Here is an 18913-nt window from a genome sequence, read left to right on the forward strand (position 1 = left end):
AAAGTCTGAGAGTAACCAGAAAAAGTTTAAAAACAAACAAGGAAAGAGAGAAAAAAAGAAAAGAGAATTAGACAACTAGAAAGTAATGATGACTTTGTAAAGACCCCAGTGACCAAAACAATAGGGAGAGTGAGGAAATATAATCATGCCCCGGACTCTCCTCTCATTTGATCCCTGCCAGGACCCAACTGGAGGTGCTTCCCACTACCCCAGTGCTCCCCACTACTCAGTGGATGTACTCCCTATGGTACGAATGGAGGTTATCAGAACAGAAGTAAGAGCTGGTAACCCTCTCACCCATTGCACAGAGGCGAAGGCTGAGGTCCAAAGAGTGAACCCTGCCCAAAGCACCATGGGGAATCGAGGTTAAAGAGTACAGGAGTTGAGCCAGATTTTCCTCTCCAGAATGAATAGAAAAAGAAGTTCATACCAGGAAAGGTAAGAGCTTGCACTTGTGCTTTGAAAAACATCATTTGCTGGAATTTGTATGTAACTCAGTGACTCAATAACCAGCTTTGGAGGAAAAGTAATTTCTCCTGTCCCTCAGACTGAGTCACCTTTGTGTTTACAGGGTGAGGTTTGGAGTTCTGCTTGGGAACAATGGAAATTCGTGCCCTGTCGTGTTCACAGACTGGTCAAGGTTAAAGCAGCCTTTGAAAGAACCTTGTTTGTCCAAATTTGAAAGGCAGAGAAAGGCCCAACATGGCCTCCCTACAGGCCTGGATGAGATAAAGTTTTCTGAGCCAAGGCATCATCTGTATAGCAATTTAGGGAGAGCAATTTATTGGGTAATTATATATTTGTATATTTTCTGAGTTAGGAATTGTTCTTGTGTGGTGGACTTTCGAATGGTCTTCCATCCACTCTTTCTTTCTCTGCTCATCTTTCTTCTTCTAACTGGAAGGAAAGCTTCACTGCTTCTTTTCCCCCTATCCTTCTTGGGCCATTCAGATCCTCCTGAGCCAGTCTCCTGGCCCCATCCTCTCCAAACACCGCAACCAAGCAGACAGACAACTTTCTCTTCCTCTCTCCCTCCCTCCCTCCTTTCCTTCCTTGCCTCCTTTCTTCCTTCCTTCCTTCTTCCCTTCCTATCTCCCTCCCTTTCCTTCCTTCCTTCCTTCCTTCCTTCCTTTTTTCCCTTCTTCCTTCCTTTCTTCCTTTTCTCTCTTCCTGCCTTCCTTCCTTCCTTTCTCTCTCTCCCTCTCTCTTTTCCTTCTTTCTCTTTCTCCCTCCTCCACTTTCTCCTTTCTTCTTTTTCTACTACTTCTTCCAGCACCAGTACTGGCGCCTGAACTCAGGGCCTGGGGTCTTCCTCTTAGTTTTTTTTTCCCACTCAGAGTTAGTGCTGGACCACTTGATCTACACCTCCACTTCTGCCTTTTTTGCCAGTTAATTGGAGATAAGAGTCTCGTGGATTTTCTGCCCAGGTTAGCTTAAAACCACAGTTTTCAGATATCAGCCTCCTGAGTAGCTAGGATTACAGGCATGATTACTAGCACCCAACTTCAGCCAGATCCTTAAAAAAAAAAACCCAAAACCTTGATTGGCATTAAATGGGCAAGGGAGCTAAAGAGAGACTTCTCAGAAGAAGAGATAAAAATGTGAAAATGGCAAAGAAACACATGTGGAAATGTTCATCATCCCTGGCCATAAAAGAAATGCAAATAAATACAACCCTGAGATACCACCTTACCCCAGTCAGAATGGCCCACATCCTAAAGTCAGCCAACGACAAATGCTGGCGGGGATGCAGAGAAAGAGGAACCCTATTACACTGCTGGTGGGAATGTACACTTATACAACCTCTCTGGAAAGCAGTCTGTAGGTACCTCAGAAAGCAAAATATAGACCTTCCCTATGCCCCAGCCATGCCATTCCTAGGCATCTACCCTAAGCAACAGGAACCAGGATACAAGGACACATGCACCTCCATGTTTATTGCTGCACTGCTCACAATAGCCAGGATATGCAAACAACCCAGATGCCCCACTACAGAGGAATGAATCCATAAATTATAGTACCTATATAAAATGAAATATTATGCAGCCATTAGCAGGGACAAAATAATGGCATTCGCAGGGAAATGGATGGAACTAGAACAAGTCATGTTGCGTGAAGTAAGCCGAGAGCAGAGAGACAAATGGCACATGGTCTCCCTGATATGCGGATGTTAAGTTCAAAACACAACGAGATATGACAAAGTAAACAGGACTCGAGAAACAAAGAACCTCTTCTTAATTTGTGTTATTGTTTTTAGATGACTCCATGTTCTTGATGCCACATATGGTATATACATGTGCACATCTGAGGGAAGCTAGGAGGAGGGCACAGAATCAGAAGGAAACAGGAAATAAAATACAGCAGAGGGGCCATCAGCTGCACAGGACATTGGTGAAAGTGAACTAAGCAACTCAGGGCAACAATAGTTGGGAGGGAATGAGAGAGAAAGAGGGAACAGCTTACACTAAGCAAAAGGAAAGAAATGTACATATCACCCAGTTTGGAAGAAATCGTTGTATTGTCAAAGTTTGTAGAGTTCATAGACCATGATAATGACAATTGGCTTTGTGAAGGTTAAAAAGCGTTTGCCACTCTAGCTTAAGTATCATTATCCCACAATCTTGTGAAATTTATGCAATCACTTAATCTCAATAAAGAAATTAAAAAAAAAACAAAACATCAACCTTGATCGGATTCCTCAGCAACAAACCCTCAATGTCTTCCTCACTGTGCTGAGAAGAAAAGCCCTAATTCTCATAAAATCAGGCCACGGCCCATGTCTTCACTTTGTACCAGCCTCCTGTGGTTGGCACAGGCCCCTTATCCCTGTCCCCAACTCCACCCAATGTACACGGGTGGGAAACTCATCCCTTCATCTCTCATGTGTCAGACCACCTGGCTGGGAGCACTTCCTGGCTCAGCCTCACACCCTTCTTCTGTTTGCTTTTTTCTTTTTCTTCTTCGTGTTTGTTTTTAAACCTTTCTCCCAGCTCGGGTTTAAGAAGGAACCTCAGCTGACTTGTTTATCACTGCAAATATATCTCAAAGTAGTTAGTCAAGAAATACTTTTGTAAGAAGGAGGAAGGGTGGAGGGAGAAGTAAAGCAAGGCAGAAGATGGAAGTGAATAAATCTTGTCTATCTACATATTCCAGTTAGTTTTCAGTATCAAAGAGTAGCACATAAAAGGTTTAAATTATAAACATATATGGAAACATATACAGGGCTACATGCATTCATATACACACATTGTGACTGAAAGTATACGTGCAAGGAGAATTCCAATGGTGTAACTCTGCTAAATAGCTTACAGTTTAATGAAATGAATACCAGGAATCTGAAACGTGTTGTCAGAGGCAAGTAAGACCAAAGGGAAAGGGGGCAGGGATCGTGAGATCAAAGGAAGGAGCAGAGATAGTTATAATATTCAATGTACATACGTGAAAATGGTACAAGATAAATTGAGAGGACGAATGGTGTTGGGAGAGAAGAGGGGAAATGATGGAAGGGATGACAGTGATCAAGATGCATTGTACTCTTCAACTAAACTAAAACCCTTTTGTACAGCTACTTAAAGTTAATAAAAATCCTTTTTTAAGGTTTAATTATCTGGGTTTCTTTTGTTGTTGTTGTTGTTCATCCTGGTTCTGACGTTTGAACTCAGGGTCTGGGCATTATGCCTGAATTTTTTTTGTTCAAGGCTAATACTCTAACACTTGAGCCACAGTTCCACTTGCGGATTTTTTGGCGCTTAACTGAAGATCAGAGTGTCAATGGACTTTCATATCCAGGCTGGCTTTGAACCACAATCCTCAGATCTTAGCCTCCTGAGTAGCTAGGATTACAGGTGTGAACAGCTTGACTAAGTATTTCAAGGCAACATTTGATGGCAGGGTACAACAGATGAGTTGCTATATCTGACCTTACAAGTATCCTGCTAAGGCCAGAACAGACTCAGAGCAGAGGTGGACGACAGGGACTCCTGCCATTTCATGAACCCCATAGGAGTAGTATTGTCCTCAGTTGACCTTGACTTAGTGGAAGAGTTGGTGTGCACTTTGGCTCAAAGGAAGGAGCTTCACAGAAACAAGCTCAGGTCTTCTGCAGCCCTGCAAAAACAATCTGACAAATGACAAATAATGGCATGGCATGTGGGGAAGAGGAGAAGGTCTGCTCTAAAGGGGTGAGCTGGCACTGACCTTTGACACTGCAGAGGGTGGGGCTTGGTTGGAGCTTTAAAGCTGCAGCTCATCAGCCACCCAGAGAGGGATCTCTGCTAACCAGCAAATCCTGAGGATGGCAGCCTGCTGGGGAGCAGGAAGTTGGGAACAGAAATGGACTCAGGTGTCAGAAAGGGGATGATGCAAATGGCCTGGCAAACCTGAGTTCTGTGATAGTGGGCCTAGGACCGTTTCTTGCTGATGCCCAGTGGTATCTCAGGAGCCACTGGGCTGGTGCTGGGCTCGCCAGGGAAGGCCGATTCCCTAGGGCTTTGACTTTTAACTTTATTTGCAGATAGAGAGCGTTTTCCGTCCGGCTCCTCTTCCCAAGCCTTTCTGCCTGTAACAATCACATTATTTAATTTAGACGAGTGAAGTTACCTTAGATCAATTATACTTATTTTTTCCTGTGTAATTTCAAAGCTTAATATCTGCATTCGGGCCCAGCCTGGGGGACAGGTTGTCTAGCAGAGTCCTAAACGATTTCAGCCTTTAATTCAATTGTACTTTTACCATGGCCTGGGCAGCGAGCATAATTCTTTTATCCCTAAGATGTCTCATTAGCAATAATCTAATAGCACACATTAAAATATAGGTCACCGAGGTGGGCTGCCGAGTGAAAGACTTGTCATAACTTTGAAGGCTGGACAGCTGTCTTGGTGGGACCGGGTCCCCCCAACGCAAACCTGCCCCAACTCCAGGCTTAATTCTTAGATAGTTGATACAATACAAACAGTTTATTCTCTGAAGTTCAAGGTTGAGAGCTAACCTTGGGGAGGAAACAAGAGTTGATATCGATGACTGTGGGGTGTGGGGGATGGGGGGGTTGGCGTAATAGAAAAGACCTCTGTCCTTGGGCACTTGCTGGAGCCTTGTTCCTGGTGTGCTAGGTATGATCCGAGATCCACCTCTAACTCTCTGGCCTCAGTTTACAAATCTGTAACAAGGCTATAGAGTTAGGTAGAGCGATTTCTTAATCCCTGCTGTAACATTCTCCACTTCTCCAAGAGTACATGATGTTTACTTTTTCAATCAACTCATTCTTCTTAGTGAAGCCCATTTGTTTTAGGAAGGAAACTCAAGTATCAACATGGACAAATCTCAAGAACATTTACAGAAGGATTTATGCAGAATGATAGCATTTGTATAAACTTTAAACATTTGGAAATGATACTTTCTATTATTTAGATAAGTAACATGGATGGATGCCATTGGAGGTCAAAATAGTAGTTACCTTTGGGCAGGAGGAAGGGGATGCTGCTCAGGAGGGGGGCATGGTGGGGACTTCTGGAGGGCTGATCTGAGTTTTACTGATCTGAGTGTGATCACCTGGTTGTATTTACCTTGTAAAAATTGTACTTACAATGAGTTCACTTTTCTGTGTATGTTAATCCATGCATGCATAATATGTATCATATATATATATATAGTTGTATTAGGTGTATGTTGTATACATATGCGTAAGTAGTGTATATATATGCATCTATGTATTTGACGTTTTATTAGACACATATTAACACACATGCAGTGTTGTCCATACCTAAGAATAAGCTGTTATCACTTTATACATTATGTATATGTATTTCAACTATCTATTATCTCTTTACACATTATGTATATGTATTTCAACTATCTATTATGTGCTATTAGACATATACCATGTATAGAAATAGGTCACTGATTATTGCCTGATGGGAATAATCAGTGATTATTGATTATTGGGACCTGATTGGGAATTAGCTGAGCTATCCAAGGATAGGGGCTTGAGAGAGGTGGTGAGAGGAGCAGAAGGGGTCCACAGAGGCTTTAGTCAAGTTCTTAATGTTTTGACCTTTGCCACCAGCTGGTGTTTGTTAGCCCATGTTCTACATTTTGTGTGTATGCAATATTTCACAATTTTAAAATTCAGGTTAAAAGCAAGAAATAATGCAAGAAATGGTCACCATCATAAATGGAAATACCAGTCTCCCCTGCTATATATTGAAGGAAATTGAAATAATTGTAGGGGACAAGAAATGGTTATGAAATTCTGGTTTGACATTCTATGGGACAGAAAACCCAGACCAGACTTCCCTCTGTGGAATGGGGGTAGAGGGCCATAGCTCCATCCTCACCAGTACCTTCCAGGAGCTTTTACCCTAAATACTTCAAGGTGATTTTAGCCCTGGCCTGTGCAGCCTTAAGCCATGCCCTCAGGAAAAGAGCCTTGAGGTCCCTCTAAGCCCAGACTGTCATCATCTCTAACTAGATGGAGACACATGATGTGGTAGATGGAGACAGGGAGGAAAAAAAAATGAAGAAGATATTTGCATATTTTGAAAAACTTGGAAGAAAAGTTTCCTTCTAAGGAAACGCCTTCAAACTTCCCACCCTCCAATCCCCCGCACCTCCACCCCAGTCATTGGGCCCAGCTCTGGGAGAACCCACTCTTTTGTGTTCACTCTGAGGCTCAGCATGGAAGCTTCTAGAAGCAGGACAGTCACTCTCTGCTAGCCTGGGAGGGCGTCACTGCCATGCTTCCTGTAATCATTAAGCTCCCTCCTGTGCTACAGTGAGCTGGGGACATTTATGGGCATCAGTCTCATTGTCAATCCACACAGAGTCTATCTGCAAAGCCTTCACAGCCTTGGTGACCCCATGTCTACAGTCACATCCAGCAGACCTGTTCTTGGTCTTCACCCTGCCCTCCCCATGGAAAGTTGTGTCCTAGAGTACTGGTGGGGTCCAGCATGAGAGCTGAGTTCAACTCACCACCCCACCTCCCTGTGGCAATGGAGATCTGACCAACGTCCCTTATGGGAAGATGTGCTTGGAGGGTCTGTCAGGTTCCTTGAGACAAACAGGGGGTCACCTCTCCCTGATGCCCTGGCCTCTCCTCCACCTACCACTACAAAGACTCCATCTGGACCTCCAGGTCTTCCCCTTTTCCTCCTAGAAGTTTACCTGTCCTAGGCTCATTCCTTCAGTGTATGATTTGGCCACCTAACCTCCTTTAGGAGACTCAGACCAAATGTCAGGGGCCAGAGGCTAAGTTCTTAGGGTCCCAACTAACCTGTGAGACCTCAGGTATTGAGTTTTCCTAGTGAATAGAGGACTTTCACATCACTTACGAGCAAACATTATCTGTCTATTTTGCATTGTTGAACACTGCTCATGCATTTTGATGTATTTAAACCTTATGGCTGTCTTATGAAATGGATTCCATTAATGAGCCCTGTTTGATAAAGGAGGAACAGAAGCGTGCATCAGCTCAAGGGGACAAAGTAGTATGAAGCCAGGAGCTCTGTGCCCTCTTGTTACGTAAAGGAAGTAAGAAGTCAGCAACTAAGCATAGACGATGATGGTACTCACCCTCCAGGGGCTCTGCATGCTGTTTCCTGGCCCCTGCTCCCTGGCTCGCCTGTCTATTCTCTAATGCTTACATCTGGGGACTTCAAGAATGGAGGAGGAAGAATAGGAATGAGGCCTCCCAAGAACACGCCTAGCCAGGTGTTCTGTTTGATTTGTGGAGTGGGGCCTAGAGCTTATACCACCATTACAAAGCAGATTATTGGTTCAGGGTCCTGGATAGGAGTGCAGCTGAGACTGAGCACAGCATTCCCCAGGCCCAGACTTCATCATGCTCAGACCTCATGCCCATCACGCTGAGGAGGGTCCAGCTCAGGCCTCCATCCTTATGATCATCTACATACATGCTCTAAGAGTTTTACAATGCTGCTGGTCTCTTAGGCCTGGAGAGTGACTATGAAGCTTTTTTGTTTTTTATCCTTTCATGTCCCTAAAGTATCAACATCAGTCTCAGCCAAGAAAGAGCTAAGTATGGTCAGATCAAAAAAGAAGACGTACCAGGATTAGAGAGGGGATACATTTGGGTTGAGTAAGAGAAGTGCTAACGCCATTTTCAGCCTAGGTTGAGTGGTTATGAAATGTATGTTATTGATACTGAATTATTTTTTAACCAAATTCCTGACCTTCGTTGCAGACTCACTGGATCCAAGTTTCTGAAATGAGGCCCAAGGTCACATACTTTCAATAGTCTACTAGACCGGATGAATTAAGAGAGTAGCAAAACAGGGAAAACATATGTTATAAGCAGTAACACTTGCTACTGGCATCTCAGAGCCTGGATAAACATGACCTTCAGAGCATCTGAATAGCATCTTCAGAGCATCTCCATTTTACAGGGGGGAGGAGGTCATCCAGTAGGCAAATAACTCAGCTTTTAATTATTTAACTTCAAAAGTCACACTCAAAATCCACATATGTTATTTCTTCTTAGTCTTGAAATTTGAAGTCTGACAAACCTAACTTAAAATCCTAGCAAGACTTGGCTCTACAGACAGAGGAATTACCATTTTAATAATGACAAGTAACCCATACGATATATAGGTGCAGTTTTAAGTGCTCTGTGTATATTTACTTATTTAGTAGCCATTTTACAAATGAGGAAATTGAGACACAGAGAAATAGGGGAACATGGTCAGGATTCCTGACAGAGGTGAATCCAGGATCAATATTCAAGCAGTGTGGCACCTAAGTCCTTGCTGTTAGCCTCTACACCATTCTGAGTCCCCAGGTTGCAGGGAAAGCTCGTTTGGTAAGTCTTCTAGGAGCAAGCATCAAAGAGCCACAATGGGACAGGGGTTGGATCACATGGCCCAAATGCATGGTGGGTGAAGTCATTGGAAATGTTTCCTGAGATAAAAAGTGAGAATGCACAGACACTTGTAGGTAGTAAGTGTGTGTGTGTGTGTGTGTGTGTGTGTGTGTGTGTGCACGCGCATGTGCATACGTGCAGCTATTGTGTGCATACTAGCAGGGTCGAAGGCCTCTCTTGCCGTCCACTGCCACAGGTCAAAATTTTTTCCTCGCAATATTGGGAGAGCTGACGAGTGCTTGGGAGCTCGGGATTCAAACAACAAGATAGAGCACTCAGAAGTTGGGGGCCTTAAAACAATTTTGTTTTAAGTTCTGGGTGCTCTACACCTTCCCCAAAGTACAGACATTCCACCAAAGAAAAATAGACAGCATCTTTCTGCCCCCAGCAGCTACCATGTGCATCCTAACAGGGCCAAAAGCCACTACAAAGACTCCATCTGGACCTCCAGGTCCACACACGCACACGCTTAAATACAGGGCCTCATGCTCTCCATTGACTTTTTGGCCAAGTCTGGGTCTCTACCACTTGAGATATACCTCCGCTTCTGGCTTTTTTTTTTTAGTTGGTCCTGGGGCTTGAACTCAGGACCCTGGGCACTATCCCTGAGCAATTTTGCTCAAGGTTAGCGTTCTACCACTTTGAGCCACAGCACCATTTCTGGTTTTCTGGTAGATAATTGCAGATAAGAGTCTTATGGACTTTCCTGTACAAGCTGGCTTTGAACCTTAATCCTCAGATCCCAGCCTCCTGAGTGGGAGGTATTACAGGCATGAGCCACCTGTGCCTGGCATCACTTTTGGCTTTTTTGCTGATTAATTGGAGATATGAGTCTCATAGACTTTCCTGCTCAGGCTGGCTTTGGACAGTAATCCTCAGATATCAGCCTCCTCAGTAACTAGGATTACAGGCATTAACCATCAGGGGCCAGTTGCATGTGGAAGCCTATAGATCCTCCTAAAACTGTATTTATAATGCTTTGTTCTTCAAACAAGACCAATAAGATACATGAAGACGTTGAACTTGTTCTTGAATGGGAAGTCTGGATGATATAGGGATATCAGTTTTGCTGAATGGATTTGTAGATGGAACACAAACAGTTGAAATCGCAATGTCATCTTTCATAAAAACTTTGTAAGACAAGTCTGAAATTTCTAGGTAGAAATATTGCCAAGACTGCCCAGAAGAAAAAGAACTGGAGGATCTTGCTCCACTTTAGGAAATTTTATTTTAGGACAGTGTTGATTAAGCCAATATGCTATTGCTCTAGCATAGATAAATAGATCAACAAAACAGAAGAAAAACCCCAGAAAAAGCCCAACCATGCAAATAAACTTTAAGATAGGGAATTCTTTGCAGATCAGAGCTGAGATGCAATTATTTAGTGATTGGGCCAAGATAAGCTATTCTGTTAGTCACATGAAATAATGGAGTAAAATCCCTACCTCACACTCCATACTAAAAAAAAAAAAAAAAAAAAGATAGGTACTAGTGGCTCATACCTGTAATCTTAGCTACTCAGGAGACAGCCCAAGCAGAAAAGCTTAGTGAGATTCTTATCTCCAATCAACCATCAAAAAGCTGCTCAAGTAGTGAGTACTAGTCTTAACCAAAGAAGCTCAGAGACAGCACCCAGGCCTTGAATTCAAGACCCAATACTGGCATAAAAACAAAGCAAACAACAACAACAAAAATCTGTGACTGAAGACCAAAGTATAAAGGGAGAAACAGCTTAATCTGAAAACAATGAAAAAAATCCAAATGTCCTCACATGCACTAAGTAAACTCTAACAGAATAACTCTACACAACAGTGGGAATCAGTGAACTATGGTAAAACCCATTATCATAGATCAATCTCAAAAATATTATATTGAGGGCTGGGAAGGTGGCTCAGTGGTAGAGCGCTTACCTTGCATGCATGAGGCCCTGGGTTCGATTCCTCAGCACCACATAAGCAAAAAGGAAAAGCTGGAAGTGGTGCTGTGGCTCAAGTGGTAGAACGCTAGCCTTGAGCTGAAGAGCTGAGGGACAGTGCCCAGGCCCAGAGTTCAGGCCCCATGACTGGACCCCCTCCCTGCCAAAAAAAAGAAAAAGAAAAAAATATATTATATTGAGGAAGTGGCACTGTGGCTCTAAGTGGTAGGGTACTAGCCTTGAGTGAAAAAATCTCAGGGACAGTGCCCAGACCCTGACTTTAAGCCCCATGACTGATAAAAAAAGAAAATTATATTGAGCCAGATGCCAGTGGCTCATGCCTGTAATCCTAGCTAATCATGGGGCTGAGAACTGACTATTGTGGTTTGAAGCCAGCCTGGGAGGAAAAAGTCTTTGAGACTCTTAGAACTAATTAACCATCAAAAAGCCAGAAGTAGAGCTTGTGGCTCAAGTGATACAGTGCTAGCTTTGAGCATAAAAAGCTCAGAGACAGTGCTCAGGCCCTGAGTTCAAGCCCCAGGACTAGCATAGAAAAAAAATCATATTGAGCCAAAGAAGTGATAGAACTGTACCTTTGGAGTGATTCCTTTTATATGAAATTCCTAAAGAATGAAACTAACCAATGTATCTTTGAGTTATATATTCATAAGTGCTAAGTCACTACAGAAAAAGAAAGAATTGCCAATTGCTAGATTGAGGTAGTAGTTAGCTCCAGAAGCGGATGGAGAGTGACGGGATATGTAGAGGAAAAGTCAGGCTGAAGAGGGACCTAGAAGTGTTTGACTTCTTGTTCTGAACAGCCAGACACATTCTTTGATAGTCATATGATGATATTAATTATTACTTAGACTGAAAAGTGTTCCCTTATGTTTATATCATTTTTCTTAGGTTTGATGAATTTTACACTCAATTGAAAAAGGCTGATTATGTAGGGCTAGTCCCTTGGCCTTTTAATAATACAACTCAGCCTAAAGGTTTCTGAGCTTCTATCCTGATCCCATATTCCCAGATAGCCAGAGCCTGGTTCTTGACCTGTCAGCTGACAGTGAGTCCTTCTGTTTTGGAGATGAATATGAATTGTCCCTTGGTTGTTTCCACTAACCCTCAGGCCCAAAGAGGCCTCATGGAGGGGAGGGGAAAGGTCTCCTCTCCTTTTTCCTTCTAGCTCGTCTCCTGACATGTGCACCGCCTTGCTTTCCATGGTGCATCCACTTCCTGATAGAATTGGCTTCTACTGCAGAGCCCAAGGTATGGCCTGGGATTCTGACCACCACCTGGTGCCCGCTCTGCTAAACCACCTTGTTCTTTTCTTTCCCAGAGCCTCTGTCTCTGCCTGACTAAAGGTTGCAGGACTGGCCTGGGCTTGTGGTGGGCAGTCCACAAAAGGATGGTCCTTCATCCAGATCAGCCATGGGAGTACGTTGAACTTTGTCCCAAATGATCCAGGAGCTATAAGAGAGGAAGAAGGTGATAGGATCTGAACTTGTTTCTGAAAACCCTTTCTGGAAGTTCAGTAAGACTGAAGATTCAGAGGGTAAGGGGGAGAAATTGAGGAGGCCACTTGAGGCTGTCACAGGAATCTTGGCGGGAACGGGTTAAGTCCTTTCCGAGGTGCAGAGATGTGATGTGATTTAGAGCCCACAGAGGTGGCTTCAGAGATGGGTATGGGAGTATAAGAGAGAGGAGTCAGGATTGCCTGCAAAGTTGATGGCCTGGAGAACCAGAACTAAGTTGTTGCTGCCAGCCGTAGACAAGACTGTAAAGAAGCAGGCTCATGTCTAAGTCAGGAAGGAGACCCCAGAGGGCTGTTTTAGACATGGCTGGCTTCAGACACCTTTTATTAACATGGAGAGCTGTTCATTCTGAGGCATCCAGCCTCTGCGTGTGGTCCACACAGAGATGCAACAGTGGATGGGGTTGCTTGACTTTGGAACTTAACAGAAAAGATTGTAAAGACAGAGCCACGTCTTTGTAAGTCAGAAGCTCCAAAACTCCCAGAGGCAGGTAATGGAAAGTACTCTGAAAGAAACAAATTCAAATTCATAAAGGGGGGGTCTGATATCAAAAGGGACTTTAATGCTGTTTTGTAAGTGCAGCACAATTAAGATCAAACCAAGAGCAGGTCAGCTGCAACACAGGTTTTGTGCCCCTGATAGTAAAAGGAAGGGAGGAAGAGGGGAGGGGAAAGAAGGGCAGAAACAGGCAGGTTTCTCTTTCTCTCTCTTTTTCAGATTGGTGCCAGAAGTAAAGGCTCTGATAGAATCCTTAGGCCCTAGCCTCTCGGATTCCAGATGCATCCCAGCCCAGCCTCGGTGTGCCAGGGCCTTGATGTCTGTGGGGAGATGGCCAGAGCTGGACTAACAGTACCAGCTATCTCTTTTCATCCCATGGCCTGTATCACCAAGTGCCTGGGTAAGTGGAAGTGACGCCTCCCCAGAGACCATGTTCGCTCAGATAATGCTCCAGCCTCCTCCTGCCCACCAATTGCCCTCAGGCCACCTGGAGGGGGCAGGATGCAGGGCACCAAGAGAAGCCACATGGCCCATGGCTCTTGGAACTGTGAGCAGAAAGTCTGGGCCGGAGATGGAGAAGACACTTTCCCCTTCAACCAGCCCCAGCCTAGTGTCCTCATCGTGTCCCCCAGATGCCAAAGAGCTACAGGAGACAGGGGTGGGGGGTGGGGAGAGTACTCTCAGGACTTGCTGATTGGTCCTGTAAGGATACTTATGGGGGAATGCCTTCCTCCAATCTTACAGGAGACACTGCCTAAGCCTTCATCATCTACCATGCCCACCAGTGTGCACCTTACCTATCAGCGTCTCTCTGCTCGCTCCACATCAGGCAGGCTGGAAGTGTTGGGGACTTCATACCTCAGTAGATCAAAACGTCAGCTTCCATGTCTTTCAAGTGGAACCCGTTCTGTGTCTCCGAGGTCCAGACAGGGTGACACCATTGCCTGTGACAGGGACTCCGCCCAATCCACCCTGTTGGTTTCCTTCCCCTCCAAGTCCCCAGCCCCCACTGGTGCATCCAAAGACCCCCTCTTCAATAAACACTGCACATTCAGATCTTTGCTTCAGACTCTGCTTCTGGAAGAGTCCAACATAAAATAATCCCAACCAAAGACACCAAATCTAGGCTGAGAATGAGATGTTCTAGCTCTGCTTTGTGTACATTGCTGTCATGCTGTCTTTGGAGCAAGATACAGTGGGCACTGTTTCATATAATGGTACTAGATAAATGTACAAAGCCTTATGAACGAGGATTTTCTCTTCTTGTGTGAGGTGGTTACCTGGGAAGGCTTCCCAGGGGAGGTGACATGAGACAATTTGATAAGTTCTTGAAGTAGACAAGACAGGAGCAACATTTTTAAAAATTCATTGTTGTCTAAAAGTATTAGCATAAGTTTCAGAGAATAGTAATTGTCCTCCCATGCTGTTACAGAATTAAGCACATTTTGGAGATGGGAAAGAAGCTTAGGGAAAGCGATGAGAGAATTGGAGTCACGGAAGATACGATTAAGTAGGAAGGCAGAATCTTGTCTTGTTGACGGTGTTTAGTGATTGTCTGGTAAAAACAAAAGGATTTTTTTTCAAACTGTGGGTTGTATTTTTCTGATTGCGTAAGTATCAAATGCTTATTGTAGAAGAGTTGGCAGATATAAGGAAGTATAACGAAGAACACAAAATTACGTGAAATCTAGGGTCACATAAACCCCAGGAATGTGTTGGTGTCTGTAGAGTTTTAGGCACTTAGGAGGGGATCGGCTTTGAATTCCAGAAAGAGCTGTGGCAGTTGGTGATGAGTATGTGGCTAGAAGGATCGTGGGGGGGGGCTTCAATGGGTCATAGGGCTACACAGAGGGTGAAATTCTCAGGGCATCATAACCAACTGGAGGAACAGAGGGTACCTGCAATACTGAAGCTCCAGACATAATGGGTGAAAAGGGAAGTTGGACGCCAAGAGTCCTGGCTTCTCCTTTCCACTCTTCCACTTCCAAACAGTAGGACCCCTGACTCTTCCCACAGCATCCTGACCTGCAACTTGGAAAGATGAGTGAAGGTGCAATTTCCCCTGAGTCTTGTCACAATGGCCCATGGTCCAAAGAAGACCATCTTCGATGGATGGGGACTACAGTTTCTAGCTCCTGTCCCAGGACCTTTGCTCTACCGGTTCCCTGATCTCCGGCCTCCTGTCATCAGTCCCCAGAGGTCAGGACAGACATACCACCCTCTAGGCTTCCTTCTTCTTTTCTCTGAATCTTGCCTGGAGGACATTTGAAATATTGGCCCCACTGGTTAAAAAACATCTAAACAATTCATTCATTAATTCCACATACTAATTGGTGCCTGGTACGTTTTCAGGGGACGAGGAGGCTGCAGTGTGTGGGCAGACCAGGCCTCTCCTCTCATGAAGCTTGTCCAAGGGTTGACAAATTTTGCTTGTACACATGGTTCAATGGGGTGGTGTGACAGTGAAATGTTTAGGTTTTGACTTTAGATTCCTGTCTCTGGCCTAAACCCTGAATAACCCAGGCAGAGGAAACAGCAAATGTAAAGGTTCTGGGGTAGGTTTGAGGCTGAAATGTTGAAAACATGGTAAGATCAGTGTTGCTAGGCTTTAGTCAAATTCCTATGAATCCCACTTAGGCATCATCAGCTTTCTGAAGTCTCCTGGGACTCCTACCACACCCCTTACTTGTCGACTTAGTATCTATGGAACTTGCATAATCCTGTGGTCACCATCAGATAATCTGACACTGTAGCAGACCTCACACCCTGGTGTGGGGCTCCCTGATGGGTGGTGGTGACTGTCCATCTCCTTGCCTAGCCAGCTGTGTGGAAGCATGCACTAGGCCATCAGCCTCTGTCTGGCAGACAAAAATCCACTCCCTGCCTAAGTGAGGGAATGACTATCTGGTCCAAGTGGCTCAAGTTTTCACATGTCATCTCTGCTATTCAAACTACAATCATACTGGCATTCCCTTCCCGTGATTTACATCCCCACCACCCCCAGCAGCACGTATCACCTTCCCATCCACCATCCCTGTTTCTTATGCTTCCTGTTTCCTGTCTTCCCGGATGGAATGTAAACTCCATGTATGGCTTTGGGAATTGTTGAATGTTTTGTGCACTAATGGAAGGAGTAAAAGGGTGAATGATTGCATGAGCAAAATATATGACTACCTATCTTTGGCCTCTCACATCAAGGGGGTTCACAAATGTCCTTCTAGTCTGCTGCTGATAAGAGAGGTACATTAAAATACTGAGCTGTGACCTTTCCTCCTGCAGATCCAGCCAGACAAAACCATCTCATTGCCTCTGGGCCACCATGGCACCGTTTGCTGTCCTGGCAGGAGCAGAGAGCACACATTTGTTGATGGAGAACCTCTGACCAGGTAGTTTAAGTGGGCAGAGGTGGTCAACAACTCTGGTACCACAGAGGTGGGGGTTGTTACTCCCCACAGTCTTGTCCGGGGACTCAGATTCCAGTTTTGGTAGTCTGTTGCTGTCATTCCCTGGTCAGAGGTCAGAGCGCCTGATGTCCTTGGGAAGAAAAGAGAAGAATTTGAACTCAAGCCTCCAGGCTCCCTCAGCCCCGCAGCCCCCGCCCTGCCCATCCCTGGCCACACTGTCAGTCTCCATTAGCGCTAACAGGCTCCAGACAGAGCGGGCTGGGCGCTGGGTTAATGCAATCGGCGCGTTACCTGGGGCGCAGGCTACATTACCAGCCCGCCCCCCACCCCCCCACGAAGTGGCCAGAATCAGCCAGCCCGTGTCCAGCCGGCCGCCCTGCGTCTCCAGAGCTCCTCTGCCTGCGCCTAAGTGCCACACGGCGGAGCCCTGTCCCGCGCCCCGAGGCTGGCAGAGCGCACGAACCGCGCCCGCTCCTGGGATCCCCTTGCTGCCTGACACGTGAGTGCGCCCTGCGCGCGGGACCCGGCTAGGGCGCTGGAGGTCCCCGGCTGCGCTTCCCCAACTAAAGCCCACTGAAGGCTGCTGGGGTTGATGGAAGTGGCCAGGACTCCATCTGGGAAGAAGGTGACAAACTGTCCCCAGGCCTTGTCCTGGCCCCTGGGAAACTTCAGTCTCCATGTACCCAAATTGCGCTGTTTAGGGGTGGGGAGATTGGCAGGGGGTGGGCTTCCACCGAGACACCCCAAAGAACCCCAGGAGGTCTCCACTTCCGATTCCGTCTCAGTCCCGCGCAGCACAATGTCATGCCAATTCCCCCCACCCACCCCACCCCCAACAAAACGCGTTCCCTTTCCCGGAAACCCAGAGTCCCCTTTGGCATGCGGATCCTAATGACCCTGGTGCGCGGTGTCCCCAGCTGGGGCCTGGGTTGGGGCGGGGAGGGCGGATCTCCGGTGATCGCCTCTTTTCCCTTCTTATAAGTAGAGCTCCGGCGTGATCCCCAGTACCACCGAAGTTCTTCTGTTCAGCCGCACCCATGCTTCTGGCACGGATGAATCCGCAGGTGCAGCCCGAGAACAGCGGGGCGGACTCGGACCCCGAGCAGCCCCTACGGGCGTGCAAAACGGCCGAGCTGCTGCTGGTGAAGCAGCGCAACGGCGTCCAGTGCCTCCTGGCGTCCCAGGGCGGTGACGCGCAGCCCCGGGAGACCTGGGGCAAGAAGATCGACTTCCTGCTGTCGGTGGTGGGCTTTGCGGTGGACCTGGCCAATGTGTGGCGCTTCCCTTACCTTTGCTACAAGAATGGTGGCGGTGAGCACGTTGGGGGGGGGGGGGGGGAGTGTGCTGAGCCTTTGGAAGAGGGAGAGCTACCTGTTCCCCAAAGGTGGCTAGGAGCGGGAATAGAAATACACTCGGGAGGAGAAGGAGACGACTCCTGGGCAAGTCTGGGGAGCAGAAAGAGACGTTGCCACGCTCACTGAGAATGGAGGATTGTAATCCCCAGCAGAAGAGGGAAATCAAGGCAGGACCTTGGACAGTGATAGGCATATGAGTAGGCATAAAGACAAAATCTAGAGCACCTGGTTGGGTGAGCAACTTCCATCCTTTGCTGGTCTGCAGGAAGGAAGGTAGAGATACAGAGGGCTCTTGAAGGAGCACCAGAAACGTTTAGGATGTGACAGACAGATGCAATGTGACCCTACATCCAGTACTCTGGGTTATGGGGCAGGGACCCAGGAAGAACAGAGGACTTAGATTTCCTGAGGCCAGTTACCTAGACCCCCTGCCTCTTGAGGACAGAGATTCTGGATCAGTGACATAGAGAAGCCATTGCTGGAGAGAACTCCCCTGTCCTGTGGGGGGTTGTTTGCTGCAGTGGTCAGTGCCTATAGTCTTTCTGGGATATGGTTCTAAGTGCCAAGATCTGGTCTGGGCCTTGAAGTGGGAGGCCTCAGCCACTGGCCAGAGACTTCCAGATGCACAGATCCTGAATTACAGGGTAGAATGGGCAAGAGAGGCCAGGGGAGGACAGGGAGCCACTCAGCTCTCTTTCCTTCTTCCTACTGGGCAGCCAGATTACCCACCTGGCCTGGAAGGAGAAGCTCCAGATAACATATAGCCTCTGGGAAGAAGCCCATCAGGAGTCAGGATGCAGCACTCTAAGGTCTTAGCTTCTTCCTCAGAGGCTTTGCTACTGGGATGCCCAAACCATCCCAGTTCTATCACCCTTGTTGGGATGAGTTTAGGGATATCGGCCCAGCTCTGGAAACCTCTGCATCTACTGGGATACCAGCCATGCAATGGCTCTGGCTTGGGACTTGAGGGAGGTCAGTGGAAAGCAGGGTGACAGTTTAGAGTGGGGTGAGGAAAGCTCAGGACCTTCTCTGGCTGGAGTTCACAGCTCTGTTTCATATAGACATTTGGTTTGGGTTGAATGATGCTCCAGGTTTACATAGGGTCATCATACAGAGCAGGTGGTGTTGAGCTCTTCCATATACAGAGGCTGCCAGGGAAGGAAGCATTTTTCTTTGTCACTAAGAAAGTTAGCCAAGTTGGAGCTGACAGAGGAGGCTTTGGGGTCCATGGTCTCCTCTAGGCATCTTGTGAGACAAGTCTGTCACTGTCAAATGCTCGAAGACAGCTAGGATAGCAGACCCGGGCTTCAGAGGAGACTGTAAAAACTCTT

General features: G+C 46.4%; 1 protein-coding gene across 1 annotated transcript in view; it reads left to right on the plus strand.

Moving 5' to 3' along the window:
• The first annotated feature begins 17253 nt into the window (after positions 1-17253).
• Slc6a2 (solute carrier family 6 member 2) overlaps positions 17254-18913 on the plus strand; it is a 39519-nt gene continuing 37859 nt past the window's right edge. The window contains exon 1 of the mRNA XM_042689942.1: positions 17254-17538. Within this exon, the coding sequence (XP_042545876.1) occupies positions 17265-17538 (274 nt within the window). The 5' untranslated portion in view covers positions 17254-17264. The remainder of the gene's footprint in view (positions 17539-18913) is intronic.

The sequence above is a fragment of the Dipodomys spectabilis genome, unplaced genomic scaffold (genome assembly GCF_019054845.1).
Source record: "Dipodomys spectabilis isolate Male_0828 unplaced genomic scaffold, ASM1905484v1 ptg000130l, whole genome shotgun sequence".
Classification (NCBI taxonomy): domain Eukaryota; kingdom Metazoa; phylum Chordata; class Mammalia; order Rodentia; family Heteromyidae; genus Dipodomys; species Dipodomys spectabilis.